This window comes from Mytilus galloprovincialis, chromosome 10 (assembly GCF_965363235.1).
Source record: "Mytilus galloprovincialis chromosome 10, xbMytGall1.hap1.1, whole genome shotgun sequence".
NCBI classification, from domain to species: domain Eukaryota; kingdom Metazoa; phylum Mollusca; class Bivalvia; order Mytilida; family Mytilidae; genus Mytilus; species Mytilus galloprovincialis.
Window position 1 is genome coordinate 1,077,604 of NC_134847.1, and position 15,420 is coordinate 1,093,023.

A 15,420-nucleotide genomic window follows, 5' to 3' on the forward strand; every position below is an offset into this window, starting at 1 on the left:
TTTTGTCTATAATATTTGACAAGCAAATTGTTCATACCGTTTGTCAAGTCTTTTATCTATACCAAGCATGGATAGATCAAGCCTTTTGTTTATACCATATGTCAAGCAATATTTTTTTTTACCATATATGTCAAACATTCCTTAACTTTTATCTTAATAAATAAGTATTCAAAGAATTGTCAATTCTTCTTTTTCAGAACAAACTAATGAGGAATTAGAAAATTGGAAAAAAGATGGCAAAACATTTATAGAAACAAACGGAGCAAAATGTGTATTAAAGTGCATTAAAGAAAATGGTTGTGTTGTTGTCACAGCAAGTTCTGGTAGTGGAAAATCATCATTGGTGCGTCACGTGGCTTTACAGATGCAAAATGAAGGGTATGAGATTTTACCAGTATCAAATCCTAACGAAATCATCAAGTGGTACAATCCAATTAGAAAGATAGTGTTTGTAGTGGATGATTTTTGTGGAACATATAGTTTAAATCCAATGAAGTTTGAAAAGTGGAAAAATTTAATGGACAAAATCAAAGCATTAGTAGAAAAGAAACCAGTGAAATTAATTATGTCTTGTAGACTACAGGTTTATAAAGATAGGCAAATGGAATCATTGTCATTCTTTCAAGCATATGAATGCAATCTTCAGTCTGCCGATTTGTGTTTATCTAAAACAGAAAAACAATGCATTGCTGAATTTTACCTGAAAACAAACGCTTCTGATATCAGTGATTTGTATGACATGTTTGACTGTTTTCCTCTTTTGTGTCAATTATACAGCAAAAATCCAAAACTGAACATTGTAAATTTCTTTACAAATCCATTTACAGTTTACAAAGAAGAGATAGATAAATTACAGACAGAGGGAGCACATGTCAAATACTGTGCACTTGCTCTATGTGTAATGTTTAATAATCAGTTGAAAGAAGAATGGCTTACTGAACATGTGGATGAAAACATCAAAACAATTATAAAGAACACGTATGAAGCTTGTAAAGTGTTGGAAGGAACGTCACGATTGGTTTTACTTGATGAGCTGGATTCACTTACACATACATATATCAGAAAGGATGGTGAAGTCTACAGAACTATACATGATAAACTGTTTGACTTTCTTGCTTTTTACTTTGGCAGTGTGATGATTTATTGTTTAATTAAAAATGCTCACAGTCGTTTTATTCGTGAACGGTTTTCATTTGAAAGAAAAAGCAATAATCATGAATTGACAATTATTGTACCAACGAGATATCAGCAAATGTATATACACAGAATGATAGATGACTGGTCAAGAGGAAAGGTAGTGGATGTCTTCTGTAACATCAATATGGACGATTGTATCTTCAGACAACAATTCCTAGTACATATAAAAGGCTTAGCAATATCACAACAAAAACAATTGGCCAGTTCATATGACATTGATAACAAAAGTACTCCATTGACACTATGTTGTTTTATAAGAGATATTGATTTAGTTAAATGGTGTATACATCATTGTGTCAGTAATGTAAACCATTGTCGTAATACTGATAAAGTATCACCTCTATACATAGCATCTGCATATGGACATACTGAAGTAGTTCAGATGTTAATAAACAATAAGGCAGACATAAATACGTGTAATGATAAAGAAGTTACACCTCTGCACATTGCTTGTCAGGAAGGACATACTGAAGTAGTTAAGATGTTAATAAACAATAAGGCAGACATTAATAAGTGTAAGGATAACGAAGCATCACCTGTGTACATTGCTTGTCAGACAGGACATACTGAAGTAGTTAAGATGTTAATAAACAATAAGGCAGACATTAATAAGTGTAGAGATACTGGAGAATCACCTCTGAACATTGCTTGTCATGAAGGACATACTGAAGTAGTTAAGGTGTTAATAAACAATAAGGCAGACATTAATAAGTGTACAAATAAAGAAGTATCAACTCTGAACATTGCTTGTCAGAACGGACATACTGAAATAGTTCAGATGTTAATAAACAATAAGGCAGACATTAATAAGTGTGATGATACAAAAGTATCACCTCTGTACTTTGCTTGTCAGAATGGACATACTGAAGTAGTCCAGATGTTAATAAACAATAAGGCAGACATTAATAAGTGTAGCGATACAGAAGTATCACCTCTGAACATTGCTTGTCATGAAGGACATACTGAAGTAGTTCAGATGTTAATAAACAATAAGGCAGACATTAATAAGTGTGAGGATAAAGAAGCATCACCTCTGTACAGTGCTTGTCAGGAAGGACATACTGAAGTAGTTCAGATGTTAATAAACAATAAGGCAGACATTAATAAGTGTGAGGATACAGAAGTATCACCTCTGTACATTGCTTGTCAGAATGGACATACTGAAGTTGTTCAGATGTTAATAAACAATAAGGCAGACATTAATAAGTGTAGAGATACTGGGGTATCACCTCTGAACATTGCTTGTCACGAAGGACATACTGAAGTAGTTAAGGTGTTAATAAACAATAAGGCAGACATTAATAAGTGTGAGGATAAAGAAGTATCACCTCTGTACATTGCTTGTCAGAATGGACATACTGAAGTAGTTCAGATGTTAATAAACAATAAGGCAGACATTAATAAGTGTAGAGATACAGAAGTATCACCTCTTTACATTGCTTGTGAGGGAGGACATACTGAAGTAGTTCAGATGTTAATAAACAATAAGGCAGACATTAATAAGTGTGCAGATACTGCAGCATCACCTCTGTACGTTGCTTGTGAGGAAGGACATACTGAAGTAGTTCAGATGTTAATAAACAATAAGGCAGACATTAATATGTGTGGAGATACAGAAGTATCACCTCTGTACATTGCTTGTCAGAATGGACATACTGAAGTTGTTCAGATGTTAATAAACAATAAGGCAGACATTAATAAGTGTAGACATACTGGAGAATCACCTCTGAACATTGCTTGTCATGAAGGACACACTGAAGTAGTTAAGGTGTTAATCAACAATAAGGCAGACATTAATAAGTGTAATAATTATGGAATATCTCCTTTGTACAAGGCTTGTGAGAGAGGACATACTGAAGTAGCTAAGATGTTTATAAAAAATAAGGCAGACATTAATAAGTGTGATGTTGAAGAAGTATCACCTCTTTACATTGCTTGTCAGGAAGGACATACTGAAGTAGTCCAGATGTTAATAAACAATGAGGCAGACATTAATAAGTGTAGAGATACTGGAGAATCACCTCTGAACTTTGCTTGTCATGAAGGACATACTAAAGTAGTTAAGATGTTAATAAATAATAAGGCAGAAATTAATCAGTGTAATGATTATGGAGTATCACCTCTGCACATGGCTTGTGAGAGAGGACATACTGAAGTAGTTAAGATGTTAATAAACAATAAGGCAGACATTAATAAGTGTGATGATGAAGAAGTATCACCTCTTTACATTGCTTGTGAGGGAGGACATACTGAAGTAGTTCAGATATTAATAAACAATAAGGCAGACATTAATAAGTGTGCAGATACTGCAGCCTCACCTCTGTACGTTGCTTGTCAGGAAGGACATATTGAAGTAGTTCAGATATTAATAAACAATAAGGCAGACATTAATAAGTGTGCAGATACTGCAGCATCACCTCTGTACGTTGCTTGTCAGGAAGGACATACTGAAGTAGTTAAGATGTTTTTAAACAATAAGGCAGACATCAATAAGTAGAGAGATACTAAAGCATCACCTGTGTACATTGCTTGTCAGAATGGACATACTGAAGTTGTTCAGATGTGAATAAACAATAAGGCAGACATTAATAAGTGAGAGGATAAAGAAGTATCACCTCTGTACGTTGCTTTACAAAAGGGACATACTGAAGTTGTTCAGATGTTTATCAACAATATGGCAGACATAAATAAGTGTAGATATATTGGAATATCACCTCTATTTATGGCATGTTATAAAGGCCATGCAGAGATTGTTGATTTTTTTATTGAAACATAAAGCAGACTGTAACCATAAATGGAAAGGACTTACACCATTCGATATTGCTAGAGGAGAAAACCATACAAATATTGTATATTTGTTAGAGAAATGGAACAAACAATCAATATAAATATTATGCATAGCAGTGGTTTAAGGACAGTTATCAGAACACTATAAATTGGAAAACACTTGCTTCAAGTTTTTATTTCGCCATATTAAAATAATGCAATGTCAATTAACTTTTTCTCATGTTGATTTATGTCAGCATTAATTGTAAAGGTTTTTTTTTAAAGAAAAGTTCTGCAAATCACAATATCAAAGGAGATGTTGGCTATGAGTTATTGCACACGATCAACCAATCGACATTGATTGTTAGATGTTGGGTATTAGTTATTGCACACGATCAGCCAATCGTGATTGATTGTTAGATGTTGGGTATTCGTTATTGCACACGATCAACCATCGACATTGATTGTTAGATGTTGGCTATTAGTTATTGCACACGATTAACCAATCGACATTGATTGTTAGATGTTTGCTATTAGTTATTGCACACGATTAACCAATCGACATTGATTGTTAGATGTTGGGTATAAGTTATTGCACACGATTAACCAATCGACATTGATTGTTAGCTGTTGGGTATTAGTTATTGCACACGATTAACCAATCGACATTGATTGTTAGATGTTGGGTATAAGTTATTGCAAACGATCAACCAATCGACATTGATTGTTATATGTTGTGTATAAAATATTGCACACGATCAACCAATCGACATTGATTGTTAGATGTTGGGTATTAGTTATTGCACACGATTAACCAATCGACAGTGACTGTTAGATGCTAGCTATAAGTTATTGCACAAGATCAACCAATCGACATTGATTGTTATATGTTGTGTATAAAATATTGCACACGATCAACCAATCGACATTGATTGTTAGATGTTGGGTATTAGTTATTGCACACGATTAACCAATCGACAGTGACTGTTAGATGCTAGGTATAAGTTATTGCACAAGATCAACCAATCGACATTAATTGTTAGATGTTGGATATTATTTATTGCACACGATTAACCAATCGACATTGATTGTTAGATGTTGGGTATAAGTTATTGCTCACGATTGACCATAGACATTGATTGTTAGATGTTGGATATTATTTATTGCACACGATTAACCAATCGACATTGATTGTTAGTTGTTGGGTATTCGTTATTGCACACGATTAACCAATGGACATTGATTGTTAGATATTGGGTATAAGTTATTGCACAAGATCGACCAATCGACATTGATTGTTATATGTTGGGTATAAGTTATTGCTCACGATCAACCAGTCGACATTGATTGTTAGATGTTTGATATTATTTATTGCACACGATTAACCAATCGACATTGATTGTTAGATGTTGGGTATAAGTTATTGCACACGATCAACCAATCGACATTGATTGTTAGATGTTAGGTATAAGTTATTGCACAAGATCAACCAATTGACATTGATTGTTAGATGTTGGATATAAGTTATTGCTCACGATCAACCAATCGACATTGATTGTTAGATGTTTGATATTATTTATTGCACACGATTAACCAATCGACATTGATTGTTAGATGTTGGGTATAAGTTATTGCTCACGATTAACCAATCGACATTGATTGTTAGTTGTTTGATATTATTTATTGCACACGATTAACCAATCGACATTGATTGTTAGATGTTGGGTATAAGTTATTGCACACGATCAACCAATCGACATTGATTGTTAGATGTTTGATATTATTTATTGCACACGATTAACCAATCGACATTGATTGTTAGATGTTAGGTATAAGTTATTGCACAAGATCAACCAATCGACATTGATTGTTAGATGTTTGATATTATTTATTGCACACGATTAACCAATCGACATTGATTGTTAGATGTTGGGTATAAGTTATTGCACACGATCAACCAATCGACATTGATTGTTAGATGTTAGGTATAAGTTATTGCACAAGATCAACCAATTGACATTGATTGTTAGATGTTGGGTATAAGTTATTGCACACGATCAACCAATCGACATTGATTGTTAGATGTTAGGTATGAGTTATTGCACACGATCAACCAATCGACATTGATTGTTAGATGTTGGGTTTTAGTTATTGCACACGATCAACCAATCGACATTGATTGTTAGATGTTAGGTATTAGTTATTGCACACGATCAACCAATCGACATTGATTGTTAGATGTTAGGTATTCGTTATTGCTCATGATCTACCGATCGACATTGATTGTTAGATGTTGGGTAATATTTATTGCACACGATCAATCAATCGACATTGATTGTTAGATGTTGGGCATTAGTTAATGCACACGATCAACCAATGGACATTGATTGTTAGATGTTATGCATTAGTTATTGCCCAAGATCAACCAATCGACATTGATTGTTAGATGTTGGCTATTAGTTATTGCACATGATCAACCAATTGACATTGATTGATAGATGTTGGGTATTAGTTATTGCACACGATCAACCAATCGACATTGATTGTTAGATGTTGAATATTAGTTATTGCACACGATTAATCAATTGACAGTGATTGTTAGATGTTGGGTATAAGTTATTGCACAAGATCAACCAATCGACATTGATTGTAAGATGTTGGATATTAGTTATTGCACACGATCAACCAATAGAAATTGATTGTTAGATGTTGGCTATAAGTTATTGCACACGATCAACCAATCGACATTGATTGTTAGATGTTGGCTGTTAGTTATTGTACATGATTAACCAATCGACATTGATTGTTAGATGTTGGGTATTAGTTATTGCACATGATCAACCAATCGACATTGCTTGATAACTGTTGGGTATTAGTTATTGCACATGATCAACCAATCGACATTGATTGTAAGATGTTGGGTATAAGTTATTGCACACAATTCACCAATCGACATTGATTGTTAGATGTCCGGTATAAGCTATTGCACACGATCAACCAATCGACATTAATTGTTAGATGTTGGCTATTAGTTATTGCACACGATCAGCCAATCGACATTGGTTGTTAGATGTTGGCTATTTGTTATTGCACACGACTAACCAATCGACATTGAGTGTTAGATGTTCGGTATTAGTTATTGCACACGATCAACCAATCTACATTGATTGTTAGATGGTGGGTATTAGTTATTGCACACGATTAACAAATCGACATTGATTGTTAGATGTTGGTCTTAGTTATTTCACCCGATCAACCAATCGACATTGATTGTTAGATATTGTGTATTTAATATTGCACACCATCAACCAATCGACATTGATTGTTAGATGTTGGATATAAGTTATTGCACACGATTAACCAATCAACATTGATTGTTAGATGTTGGGTATCAGTTATTGCACACGATTAACAAATCGACATTGATTGTTAGATGTTGGGTATTAGTTATTGCACATGATTAACCAATCGACATTGATTGTTAGATGTTGAGTATTAGTTATTGCACACGATTAACCAGTCGAAATTGATTGTTAGATGGAAGGGATTTGTTTTTGCACACGATTAACCAATCGACATTGATTGTTAGATGTTAGGTATAAGTTATTGCACAAGATCAACCAATCGACATTGATTGTTAGATGTTTGATATTATTTATTGCACACGATTAACCAATCGACATTGATTGTTAGATGTTGGGTATAAGTTATTGCACACGATTAACCAATCGACATTGATTGTTAGATGTTGGGTATTAATTATTGAACATGATTAACCAATCGACATTGCTTGTTAGATGTTGAGTATTAGTTATTGCACACGATTAACCAGTCGAAATTGATTGTTAGATGGAGGGGATTTGTTTTTGCACACGATTAACCAATCGACATTGATTGTTAGATGTTGGTTATTAGTTATTGCAAACGATCAACATGATCAACCAATCGACATTGATTGTTAGATGTTGGGTAAGTTATTGCACACAATTAACCAATCCACATTGATTGTTAGATGTTAGTTATATGTTATTGCACAAAAGTAACCAATCGACATTGATTGTTAGATGTTGGGTATTAGTTATTGCACATGATTAACCAATCGACATGGATTGTTAGATGTTGGGTATTAGTTATTGCACACGATTAACCAGTCGAAATTGATTGTTAGATGGAGGGGATTTGTTTTTGCACACGATTAACCAATCCACATTGATTGTTAGATGTTAGGTATACGTTATTGCACAAAATTAACCAATCGACATTAATTGTTAGATGTTGGGTATTAGTTATTGCACACGATTAACCAATCGACATTGATTGTTAGATGTTAGGTATTAGTTATTGCACACAATCAACCAAACGACATTGATTGTTAGATGTTGGGTATTATTTATTGCACACGATTAACCAATCGACATTGATAGTTAGATGTTGGGTATAACTTATTGCTCACGATTGACCATAGACATTGATTGTTAGATGTTGGGTATAAGTTATTGCACACGATCAACAAATCGACTTTGATTGTTAGATGTTAGGTATGAGTTATTATTTATTACACACGATCAATCAATCGACATTGATTGTTAGATGTTGGCTATTAGTTATTGCACACGAATAACCAATAGACATTGATTGTTAGATGTTGGGTATAAGTTATTGCACACGATCAACAAATCGACTTTGGTTGTTAGATGTTAGGTATGAGTTATTGCACACGATCAACCAATCGACATTGATTGTTAGATGTGGGGTTTCAGTTATTGCACACGATCAACCAATCGACATTGATTGTAAGATGTTAGGTATTAGTTATTGCACACGATCAACCAATCGACATTGATTGTTAGATGTTACGTATTCGTTATTGCACATGATCTACCGATCGACATTGATTGTTAGATGTTGGGTAATATTTATTGCACACGATCAATCAATCGACATTGATTGTTAGATGTTGGGCATTAGTTATTGCACAAGATCAACCAATCGACATTGATTGTTAGATGTTGGCTATTAGTTATTGCACATGATTAACCAATCGACATTGATTGATAGATGTTGGGTATTAGTTATTGCACACGATCAACCAATCGACATTGATTGTTAGATGTTGAGTATTAGTTATTGCACACGATTTACCAATTGACAGTGATTGTTAGATCTTGGGTATACGTTATTGCACAAGATCAACCAATCGACATTGATTGCTAGATGTTGGATATTAGTTATTGCACACGATCAACCAATAGAAATTGATTGTTAGATGTTGGGTATAAGTTATTGCACACGATCAACCAATCGACATTGATTGTTAGATGTTAGCTGTTAGTTATTGTACATGATTAACCAATCGACATTGATTGTTAAATGTTGGCTATTAGTTATTGCACATGATCAACCAATCGACATTGATTGATAACTGTTGGGTATTAGTTATTGCACATGATCAACCAATCGACATTGATTGTTAGATGGTGGGTATTAGTTATTGCACACGATTAACAAATCGACATTGATTGTTAGATGTTGGTCTTAGTTATTTCACCCGATCAACCAATCGACATTGATTGTTAGATATTGTGTATTTAATATTGCACACCATCAACCAATCGACATTGATTGTTAGATGTTGGATATAAGTTATTGCACACGATTAACCAATCAACATTGATTGTTAGATGTTGGGTATCAGTTATTGCACACGATTAACAAATCGACATTGATTGTTAGATGTTGGGTATTAGTTATTGCACATGATTAACCAATCGACATTGATTGTTAGATGTTGAGTATTAGTTATTGCACACGATTAACCAGTCGAAATTGATTGTTAGATGGAAGGGATTTGTTTTTGCACACGATTAACCAATCGACATTGATTGTTAGATGTTAGGTATAAGTTATTGCACAAGATCAACCAATCGACATTGATTGTTAGATGTTTGATATTATTTATTGCACACGATTAACCAATCGACATTGATTGTTAGATGTTGGGTATAAGTTATTGCACACGATTAACCAATCGACATTGATTGTTAGATGTTGGGTATTAATTATTGAACATGATTAACCAATCGACATTGCTTGTTAGATGTTGAGTATTAGTTATTGCACACGATTAACCAGTCGAAATTGATTGTTAGATGGAGGGGATTTGTTTTTGCACACGATTAACCAATCGACATTGATTGTTAGATGTTGGTTATTAGTTATTGCAAACGATCAACATGATCAACCAATCGACATTGATTGTTAGATGTTGGGTAAGTTATTGCACACAATTAACCAATCCACATTGATTGTTAGATGTTAGTTATATGTTATTGCACAAAAGTAACCAATCGACATTGATTGTTAGATGTTGGGTATTAGTTATTGCACATGATTAACCAATCGACATGGATTGTTAGATGTTGGGTATAAGTTATTGCACACGATTAACCAGTCGAAATTGATTGTTAGATGGAGGGGATTTGTTTTTGCACACGATTAACCAATCCACATTGATTGTTAGATGTTAGGTATACGTTATTGCACAAAATTAACCAATCGACATTAATTGTTAGATGTTGGGTATTAGTTATTGCACACGATTAACCAATCGACATTGATTGTTAGATGTTAGGTATTAGTTATTGCACACAATCAACCAAACGACATTGATTGTTAGATGTTGGGTATTATTTATTGCACACGATTAACCAATCGACATTGATAGTTAGATGTTGGGTATAACTTATTGCTCACGATTGACCATAGACATTGATTGTTAGATGTTGGGTATAAGTTATTGCACACGATCAACAAATCGACTTTGATTGTTAGATGTTAGGTATGAGTTATTATTTATTACACACGATCAATCAATCGACATTGATTGTTAGATGTTGGCTATTAGTTATTGCACACGAATAACCAATAGACATTGATTGTTAGATGTTGGGTATAAGTTATTGCACACGATCAACAAATCGACTTTGGTTGTTAGATGTTAGGTATGAGTTATTGCACACGATCAACCAATCGACATTGATTGTTAGATGTGGGGTTTCAGTTATTGCACACGATCAACCAATCGACATTGATTGTAAGATGTTAGGTATTAGTTATTGCACACGATCAACCAATCGACATTGATTGTTAGATGTTACGTATTCGTTATTGCACATGATCTACCGATCGACATTGATTGTTAGATGTTGGGTAATATTTATTGCACACGATCAATCAATCGACATTGATTGTTAGATGTTGGGCATTAGTTATTGCACAAGATCAACCAATCGACATTGATTGTTAGATGTTGGCTATTAGTTATTGCACATGATTAACCAATCGACATTGATTGATAGATGTTGGGTATTAGTTATTGCACACGATCAACCAATCGACATTGATTGTTAGATGTTGAGTATTAGTTATTGCACACGATTTACCAATTGACAGTGATTGTTAGATCTTGGGTATACGTTATTGCACAAGATCAACCAATCGACATTGATTGCTAGATGTTGGATATTAGTTATTGCACACGATCAACCAATAGAAATTGATTGTTAGATGTTGGTTATAAGTTATTGCACACGATCAACCAATCGACATTGATTGTTAGATGTTGGCTGTTAGTTATTGTACATGATTAACCAATCGACATTGATTGTTAAATGTTGGCTATTAGTTATTGCACATGATCAACCAATCGACATTGATTGATAACTGTTGGGTATTAGTTATTGCACATGATCAACCAATCGACATTGATTGTTAGATGTTGGGTATAAGTTATTGCACACAATTCACCAATCAACATTGATTGTTAGATGTCCGGTATAAGCTATTGCACACGATCAACCAATCGACATTAATTGTTAGATGTTGGCTATTAGTTATTGCACACGATCAGCCAATCGACATTGATTGTTAGATGTTGGCTATTTGTTATTGCACACGATTAACCAATCGACATTGAGTGTTAGATGTTCGGTATTAGTTATTGCACACGATCAACTAATCTTCATTGATTATTAGATGGTGGGTATTAGTTATTGTACATGATTAACCAATCGACATTGATTGTTAGATGTTGGTATTAGTTATTTCACACGATCAACCAATCGACATTGATTGTTAGATGTTGGGTATTTGATATTGCACACGATCAACCAATCGACATTGATTGTTAGATGTTTGGTATTAGTTATTGCACACGATTAACCAATCGACATTGATTGTTAGATGTTGGGTATCAGTTATTGCACACGATTAACCAATCGACATTGATTGTTAGATGTTGGGTATTAATTATTGAACATGATTAACCAATCGACATTGATTGTTAGATGTTGAGTATTAGTTATTGCACACGATTAACCAGTCGAAATTGATTGTTAGATGGAGGGGATTTGTTTTTGCACACGATTAACCAATCGACATTGATTGTTAGATGTTGGTTATTAGTTATTGCAAACGATCAACATGATCAACCAATCGACATTGATTGTTAGATGTTGGGTAAGTTATTGCACACAATCAACCAATCCACATTGATTGTTAGATGTTAGTTATATGTTATTGCACAAGAGTAACCAATCGACATTGATTGTTAGATGTTGGGTATTAGTTATTGCACATGATTAACCAATCGACATGGATTGATAGATGTTGGGTATAAGTTATTGCACACGATTAACCAGTCGAAATTGATTGTTAGATGGAGGGGATTTGTTTTTGCACACGATTAACCAATCCACATTGATTGTTAGATGTTAGGTATACGTTATTGCACAAAATTAACCAGTCGACATTAATTGTTAGATGTTGGGTATTAGTTGTTGCACACGATTAACCAAGCGACATTGATTGTTAGATGTTAGGTATTAGTTATTGCACACAATCAACCAAACGACATTGATTGTTAGATCTTGGGTATTATTTATTGCACACGATTAACCAATCGACATTGATTGTCAGATGTTGAGTATAAGTTATTGCTCACGATTGACCATAGACATTGATTGTTAGATGTTGGATATTATTTATTGCACACGATCAATCAATCGACATTGATTGTTAGATGTTGGCTATTAGTTATTGCACACGAATAACCAATAGACATTGATTGTTAGATGTTGGGTATAAGTTATTGCACACGATCAACCAATCGACTTTGATTGTTAGATGTTAGGTATGAGTTATTGCACACGATCAACCAATCGACATTGATTGTTAGATGTGGGGTTTTAGTTATTGCACACGATCAACCAATCGACATTGATTGTTAGATGTTAGGTATTAATTATTGCAAACGATCAACCAATCGACATTGATTGTTAGATGTTAGGTATTCGTTATTGCACATGATCTACCGATCGACATTGATTGTAAGATGTTGGGTAATATTTATTGCACACGATCAATCAATCGACATTGATTGTTAAATGTTGGGCATTAGTTATTGCACAAGATCAACCAATCGACATTGATTGTTAGATGTTGGCTATTAGTTATTGCACATGATCAACCAATCGACATTGATTGTTAGATGTTGAATATTAGTTATTGCACACGATTAACCAATAGAAATTGATTGTTAGATGTTGGGTATAAGTTATTGCACACGATCAACCAATCGACATTGATTGTTAGATGTTGGCTGTTAAATATTGTACATGATTAACCAATCGACATTGATTGTTAGATGTTGGCTATTAGTTATTGCACATGATCAACCAATCGACATTGATTGATAACTGTTGGGTATTAGTTATTGCACATGATCAACCAATCGACATTGATTGTTAGATGTTGGGTATAAGTTATTGCACACAATTCACTAATCAACATTGATTGTTAGATGTCCGGTATAAGCTGTTGCATACGATCAACCAATCGACATTAATTGTTAGATGTTGGCTATTAGTTATTGCACACGATCAGCCAATCGACATTGATTGTTAGATGTTGGCTATTTGTTATTGCACACGATTAACCAATCGACATTGATTGTTAGATGTTGGTATTAGTTATTTCACACGATCAACCAATCGACATTGATTGTTAGATGTTGGGTATTTGATATTGCACACGATCAACCAATCGACATTGATTGTTAGATGTTTGGTATAAGTTATTGCACACGATTAACCAATCGACATTGATTGTTAGATGTTGGGTATCAGTTATTGCACACGATTAACCAATCGACATTGATTGTTAGATGTTGGGTATTAATTATTGAACATGATTAACCAATCGACATTGATTGTTAGATGTTGAGTTTTAGTTATTGCACACGATTAACCAGTCGAAATTGATTGTTAGATGGAGGGGATTTGTTTTTGCACACGATTACCCAATCGACATTGATTGTTAGATGTTGGTTATTAGTTATTGCAAACGATCAACATGATCAACCAATCGACATTGATTGTTAGATGTTGGGTAAGTTATTGCACACAATTAACCAATCCACATTGATTGTTAGATGTTAGTTATATGTTATTGCACAAGAGTAACCAATCGACATTGATTGTTAGATGTTGGGTATTAGTTATTGCACATGATTAACCAATCGACATGGATTGTTAGATGTTGGGTATAAGTTATTGCACACGATTAACCAGTCGAAATTGATTGTTAGATGGAGGGGATTTGTTTTTGCACACGATTAACCAATCCACATTGATTGTTAGATGTTAGGTTTACGTTATTGCACAAGATTAACCAATCGACATTAATTGTTAGATGTTGGGTATTAGTTATTGCACACGATTAACCAATCGACATTGATTGTTAGATGTTAGGTATTAGTTATTGCACACAATCAACCAAACGACATTGATTGTTAGATGTTGGGTATTAGTTATTGCACACGATCAACCAAACGACATTGATTGTAAGATGTTGGGTATTAGTTATTGCACACGATCAACCAAACGACATTGATTGTTAGATGTTGGGTATTAGTTATTGCACACGATCAACCAAACGACATAGATTGTCTCTGGTATATTCAGTCTTTTTTCGGGCATCAACATCCTGCATGTTATCTTGAAATTGCATCGCTTTTTCTCAAACTATAAATTCCAAAAAGCCTGTGTAGCTCACCTGATATTTTTGTTTTCAATTGATGCATTAAGTAATGCAACCTTTATAGTTTTGCTCTGGTTTCAGAGATAAAAGCCAAAAACCCTTATTTTCTTTTTTACCCATGTCGGCCATGTTGATTGGCAGGTAGGGTCGTCAGACATATTTCTATCTCACCTGGCCCGAAGGTCCATCGTCCGTTAATTTTTACAAAAATATTCTCCACTCAACTAACTAGAGGCTCTTAAGAGCCTGTGTCGCTCACCTTGGTCTATGGGAATATTAAACAAAGGAAGCAGATGGATTCATGAAAAAATTGTGTTTTGGTGATGGTGATGTTTCAGTGGAAAATGTTCGTAAAAATTT

The 15,420-nt window shown here is 34.0% G+C and overlaps 2 protein-coding genes across 2 annotated transcripts in view; one reads left to right on the plus strand and one right to left on the minus strand.

The window, feature by feature from the left end:
• The window catches only part of LOC143049634 (centrosomal protein of 162 kDa-like), a 247,218-nt gene that overhangs the window by 102,296 nt on the left and 129,502 nt on the right, over window positions 1-15,420 (minus strand). The gene's annotated exons all lie outside the window — the stretch shown is intronic.
• Window positions 245-4,288, plus strand: LOC143049632 (uncharacterized). Its single transcript, XM_076223232.1, has one exon. The coding sequence runs from the start codon at window positions 365-367 to the stop codon at window positions 3,692-3,694; it is 3,330 nt and encodes a 1,109-aa protein (XP_076079347.1). The 5' UTR covers window positions 245-364; the 3' UTR covers window positions 3,695-4,288.

Excerpts from the sequence above, each read along its gene's own strand:
- LOC143049632 (XM_076223232.1), top strand. The coding sequence starts at position 365 with ATGCAAAATGAAGGGTATGAGATTTTACCAGTATCAAATCCTAACGAA.